Raw genomic sequence first — 6,034 nt, 5'->3', positions numbered from 1 at the left:
CCGAGATGCCAAGCAGTGAGGGGCGAGAGGCCGGCAGGAAACTGACACCCCCTCACTGGAGAGCCTGCCCGGCCGGGGTGCGGGGCACCATCCCTGTCTGAACTCACCCCACAGCTCAGCCGTCTCCCAGTGACCCAGACGCGTTACCACGGCCCCAGGACTGATCCCCGACCAAGGTCAGAACTCCCCCCAGTGTGCCGGCCCCCATGCCACTCCTGTGGTGGAAGGGACGGCAGGCAGAGACCAGGAGTAGAGTCTTTTTATTAATGGCTGCGTTTTCAAAGAACCGTTTTGTTACCAGGAAAGCTCCCCAGGAAGGGATTGCATTAGTGCAACAAGGGGGAGCCTTGATGCCAGGCTCTCCAGACACTTCCAGGTGGAGACTTTTGGCCTAGGCCGGCCGCCAGGGACTCAGGGGCTGGGAGGACACGCGGCCCCTCCCCCACCCCGACGGGGCACTAAGGCACCCGGCCCGCCTGGGTGGGCAAAACCCCGTGCCATCAGTAGGCCGGCGGCTTGCAGCCCTCAACCTGCAGCCCTTTGCTCAGGAGGAAGGCGTCCTGCGTGGGGTCGCAACCCAGGAAGAGCTTCACCATGCCCTTGGCATCCTTGGAGCCGCCTGGCCTCAGAATGCAGCTTCTGTAGTCCATGGCAAACTGCCGAGAGGGGGCGGGGCTGCAGGAGGGTGGAGCTCCGCCTTCACTGAGGGTGTGGGTGTGGCCACCTCTGCTGTGACTCAACAAAGGGCAGGGGAGCAGGGGGTCCAGGGCAGGGCCCTCAGAGCCTGGCAGGCCCAGGCGGGCGGCACAAGCATCTAGGCCCAGGCCAAGGACCTCCGTGGTGGTCTGCACGGCAGGCCGGCCTCTCACCTTGCCACTCAGGACGCCCTGCTGCTTGAAAGGTGTGTGGAACGTGTCCGCGGAGTACACCTCGCTGCACAGGTAGCCATAGGACTGGGCGTCGTAGCTTCCTGCCAGGTGGCCGAAGGTCGCAGGCAGGTGGGTCCCTGGGACACACGTGGAGAGGCTCCTGCCCGGCCCCCTGGCCGCTCAGTGCCCCTTCCCCAGAGCGGGGGCCTCAAAGCAGCCCTGTCTGAGTCCCCTGCCACTAGAGGGAGTATTGGCCCAACACTTCTAGAAAACGGGGACCTTGCGGGCAACTCAGTGGAGGGACACAAATCAATCTTTGCCGACTTTCTGCTGAAGCTCACGAGGGTTCACCTGTAAGCCTCTTACAAAGACAGCTGCCCGAGGCTCCGAGGGATGAGTCAGGGCTCGCCCTCCAGCACGGGGAGAGCGCGGGTGAAAGCGCTCACGAGGGAGTGAACTGCGTCTCCGCACCGACACGCACGGGCAAACCTGTCGATGCGTTCCGTCCGGGTTCTGAAGCGCTCTCCTGCCTCTTCCAGGCTCTCCAGAAAGCACGTGCAGATACGCCCACCCCACCCTCGGACTCCGCGGGCCACAGCTGGAGGGACCAGCCCAGGAACCCAGGCAAGAAGAGGCCAGAGGTCAGCGGGCCTCGGCCAGAGCCCGTCAGTCGGTCCCCCTTCACACACCACCAAAGGATCCTCTTAACCTGAGCAGTAGCCGCCAACCGACCGCTAAGGTGAGCCCAGCGCGCGCTTGGCTACCTGGCGTGGCTGGGACCCCGAGGATCTTCTGGCAGAGGCGGGCATTCTCCTAGGCCGGGTCCGAGGGCATCTGCATGTGCAGGGCCTGGTCCACCTTGGCCAGGACGATCTGGCACAGGTTGAAGAGGCCTGGAGGGCGGGAGGAAGGAGACGGGGGCTTGCACTGTGTCCAGGCCGTGCTTTCCAGCCGGGCGGTCCGGGAGCCCCTTTCCTTTCCCTCGGCCTGGCCGCACCGGGGTTGGCCAGCCGGGACTTTATGAGCTTGTCCAGCAGCTCCTGGGGGACGGCGCTGCTCGTGCCCCACCGAGACTGGCAGCAGCGCCAGGGCTTCACAGGGCGCGGCGCTCCCGGCCCCAGAGCCTTCCCTCTGGTTCTCATCACCGGCTGTCACCAGAGTCGCAGGCAACGTGCCTTTCTTTTCGTTTGTCTCTTTTCCGGCCTTCAGCCACGCAAAGGTGTGAAGCCCTGGCACTCGCTGCCACATGGATGCACCCTGAGAACACGATGCTCAGCGAGAGAAGTCAGACACAGAAGGACACACAGGGTGTGACCCCACTGAGGGGAAACGTCCAGAACAGGTAGATCCACAGAGTCAGAGTGGGTTCCTGGTTGTCAGGGGCAGGGGAGGGGAGGGAATGATAACTAAGTACGTGAGGGACATTTCTGGGGTGAGGGAAATGTTCCAAAACAGGGCAGTAGTGACGGCTGCACAGCTCAGTAAAGTGTCCCCACGCGCTCCGGTGCAGCCTGTGAGAGCATCACTCTCAGGACGAAGGGCTGACCGCAGGAAGACTGAACGAGCACTGGGTCCTGGGCCCAGACGCTGAGCTGGGGACCCCCCCGTGGGGAAGTCACTGGGACTTGCTGAGCCTCCACCGAGACTGGCAGCAGCCCCAGGGCCTCACAGGGCGCGGCGCTCCCGGCCCTCTCAGAGCCTACCCTCCGGTTCTCATCACCGGCTGTCACCAGAGTCGCAGGCAACGTGCCTTTCTTGTCGTTTGTCTTTTTAAAGGCAACTCTTGAATACATGTATTTAACATGCAGGGAACCAGGCCTGACTCCTTGATCTGCGGCTTCCAGCCTCCAGAGTCTCGAGGACATCCACTTCCGTTGTTTACGCGCCCAGTGCGTGGGGTTTGATGATGGAAACTGACACCGAGGGCATCACCACGTGTGGGGTGACATCAGCGGAAGAATCCCGTGGCGAGGGCCTGCCTGAGGACCACGGGAGAGCCCGGGCCCTCCCCGCCCCCTGCCTGTAGCCCCGCGCCCGCACCCACCTGGGAGCGGAGCTGGTGCATCGCTTGGCAGAACTCATGGAAGTAGGTCTCCAGCTCATCATGCTGCAACAGGGATGGCGGGTTGGGCGTAGGCTTGGTGAAGTTGGCCACCATGGCCGCGATGGCAATCTGGCGCCTCCCATCCTGCTGCAGGCAGCCCGGCTGCAGGCCAAAGCAGGCCATGTGCCCGGACTTCCCTTCCCTGGGGAGGGACGGGGGTGAGGCCCCGCTTCCACAGAGGAGCCCCGGCCCACGGCCGACAGGTTCCCCCACGCATGCACCGAGGGTAGAGGTCCAGGTAGAACTTGCCGATGGATGACCTTGCCCGCGGCTGCGTCCCGGACCGTGTAGAGCCTCACGTCTTCGTGACACACGTTGGCGCCCTCCTCCAGGTCGAAGGTCAGCCCCAGCAGCTCCTGGGAGATGCCCAGCCGCCCGCGCGTGACCACCTGCATGGGGAAGGACTCATTGAGCAGGTACTGGTCCACGTGGTAGCGCGTCTCCTCCCCCTGGTTCATGTAGTAGCACAGGTCCTAGACGTCGATGGGCCCGTCAAACTGCAGGCCCCGCCTCTGGCACTTGGCCTTCTTTAGCTCCAGGATCACGGCCGCTCCTGCTCCCCGAGGGGCTTCAGCTTCTGGGCCAGCTCATCTGCGGGCGGAGGGGAGAGGCTCAGCTATGTCCCTGTGGCAGCCTCCCAGCCACCACCCACCCCACGCCCCTCGAGGCAGAATGAAGGGTTGGGGAAGGCGACCCCCAAGGGCTGACACAGTGGGGTCTCAGGCAGCACCACGTCCAGTCAAGGTCCGCCTGACCCCTGTCCCCACTGGGACTCGGGGAGGCGGGGTTACTTAGGAAAGTGGCCACCACCTGGCTGGTCTTGGCCATGTTCATCTCCAGCACGGAGTCGGCACGCGTGCTGAACCCCAGCAGGTGGGACTTCTGAGCCTGCAGCCTTACCAGCTCCCCGAGGATCGCGCAGTTCTCCTGGAACCCAGAGACTGGGCCAGGTCTCTGCGGGCGGGCAGGGCTCTCAGGCCACTGGCGGGCACAGCCAATCCCCCTCCCTCCTCCTCCTGGCCCGGACTTCTAGACACTTTGGTGCTGTCCTAACACGTGGTCTTTATGAACACAGGTCCTTTTGGAACCAGAAACGGCGTGAACCGTGATGAGCTCTAAGGCCAAGGGCAGGAAGAAATGTGACCAGGCTCTCCAGGAGCCACCCAGGGGCCTCCCCGGGCTCAACAATACAAACTCGGCTGCCGTGCAGATAGCAGCTCATCCCCACGGCGCCCGAACACCCAGCCCCTGGACGGCGAGACGCCTGTTGCTGCAGGTGGCCCGGGGCTGGCTGGTGAGGCCCGGCCCCAGGCGTACGCCACCTTCTCTGGGGCCACCTCTCCGGCTCTGCGGTGGGGTTCTCCTGGGAGCCCCCAGTCACCACAGGACCAACATGGCCTGTCTGCAGCCCAAGAAGGTGGGGACACAGGACTGTCCCCCGTGCCCCCCACATCACCCGCGAGGCCGAGCAAGCACCAGTGGTGTCTGCGGGGAAGATGAAGGGCTCATGCACAGCCCCCATCTACTGAAGATGCTGAACGGGAGAAGCACAGACTGCAGCCACACGCGGTATGGACCAAATGCAAGTGTCCTTGCAGGAACCGATGTCTGAATGTCAAGGCCGTACCCGGGCCACAGTGAGAAGGCCCAGACCCCACGCAAGGCACAGAGAGGGGATGGGGGGAACATCTGCGAATCTGAGCTCATCGGGCATCACCCCAGAAGGAGAGGGAGAGGGAGAGGGAGAGGGAGAGAGCCAGAAGGAGATACGGAGGGAGAGGGAGAGAGAGGGAGGTACAGACGTCTCTCCCTTCCCTGGGGGTTCTCTAGTGCAGCCAAGGCTGAAAACCACTGCATTTCGGGAGATGGGTCCTCGTGGAAAAGTTAAATAGTAGCTCATGGCATTATCGACACATATTAAAAAGGCCCCAAATCTTGGGGAGTCAGGGAGGGGAGCTGGCGGCTGCCTCGTAAACGAGGAGAGATTGGGCGTCAGAGGAGGTGCCTGTGCAGCCCGCCGCCGCGGCCCAGGGCCCCGCAGACTTCATCTCCCAGCTGTGGTCCCGGGCTGGAAGGCAGCGGGGAGGTCAAGCCGTCCAAGCATCAACGTTGACTTCAGGGCTGATCTAAAAGGCGCCTGGTGTTTGTTGAAGCAGAAAAAAGAGAAAGCAGTGGGGAGAGGATGGGAGGGGGAGGGAGCCCCCATCAGCCCTTCTCCCTCTCTCCCTCTCTCCCTCTCTGTCTCCCTCTCTCCCTCCTTCCCTCTCTCCCTCCCTCTCTCCCTCTCTCCCTCTCTCCCTCTCTCCCTCTCTCCCTCTCTCCCTCTCTCCCTCTCCCTCTCTCCCTCTCTCCCTGTCTCCCTGTCCCCCTTTCCCTGTCCCTGTTTCCCTGTTCCCCTCTTCCGATACCTCTTTCCCTCTCTCTCTCTCCCTCTCTCCCTCTCTCCCTCTCTCCCTCTCTCCCTCCCTCCCTCCCTCCCTCCCTCCCTCCCTCCCTCTCTCTCTCCCTCGCTCCGTCTCCTCCCTCTCCCTCTCCCTCTCCCTCCAACTCTCCCTCTCCCTCTCCCTCCGTCTCTCCATCTCCCTCACTCCATCCCAGAGACGGAGAGACGGAGAGACGGAGGGAGAGGCAGAGACAAGGGAGAGAGAGAGAGGGAGAGGGAGAGAGAGGGGGGAGAGAGGGAGAGAGGGAGAGAGGGAGAGAGTTCTCTTCCTCTCTCCCTCTCTCCCTCTCTCCCTCCTTCTCTCCCTCTCTCCCTCTCTCCCTCTTCCCTCTCCCTCTCCCTCTCTCCCTCTCCCTCTCCCTCCCTCTCCCTCTCCCTTTCCCTCCATTTCCCTCTTCCTCTCCCTCTCCCTCTCTCCCTCTCCCTCGTCTCTGCCTTTCCCTCCATCTGTCCCTTTCTGGGAGGGAGTGAGGGAGAGGGAGAGACGGAGGGAGAGGAGAGACAGAGGGAGGGAGAGGGAGAGGGAGGGAGGGAGAGGGAGAGAGGAAGGGAAAGGGCGAGGGAGGGAAATGGAGGGAGGGCGAGATGTCTCTCCCTCTCCCTCTCCCTCCACCTCCC

The 6,034-nt window shown here is 63.3% G+C and overlaps 1 protein-coding gene across 1 annotated transcript; it reads right to left on the bottom strand.

Annotated features, from left to right (window-relative positions):
- Positions 1 to 500: 500 nt before the first annotated feature.
- LOC133090608 (thimet oligopeptidase-like) lies at positions 501 to 4,495 on the bottom strand. The gene is given in 11 exon segments (XM_061189001.1): positions 501 to 656; positions 870 to 1,006; positions 1,634 to 1,762; positions 1,867 to 2,017; positions 2,366 to 2,782; positions 2,914 to 3,115; positions 3,195 to 3,229; positions 3,231 to 3,520; positions 3,523 to 3,564; positions 3,765 to 3,927; positions 4,169 to 4,495. Coding segments are annotated over 11 exon segments (2,049 nt in total).
- Positions 4,496 to 6,034: the final 1,539 nt, after the last annotated feature.

This window comes from Eubalaena glacialis, chromosome 4 (genome assembly GCF_028564815.1).
Source record: "Eubalaena glacialis isolate mEubGla1 chromosome 4, mEubGla1.1.hap2.+ XY, whole genome shotgun sequence".
Classification (NCBI taxonomy): domain Eukaryota; kingdom Metazoa; phylum Chordata; class Mammalia; order Artiodactyla; family Balaenidae; genus Eubalaena; species Eubalaena glacialis.
This window is presented reverse-complemented; position numbering and strand designations above follow the sequence as displayed.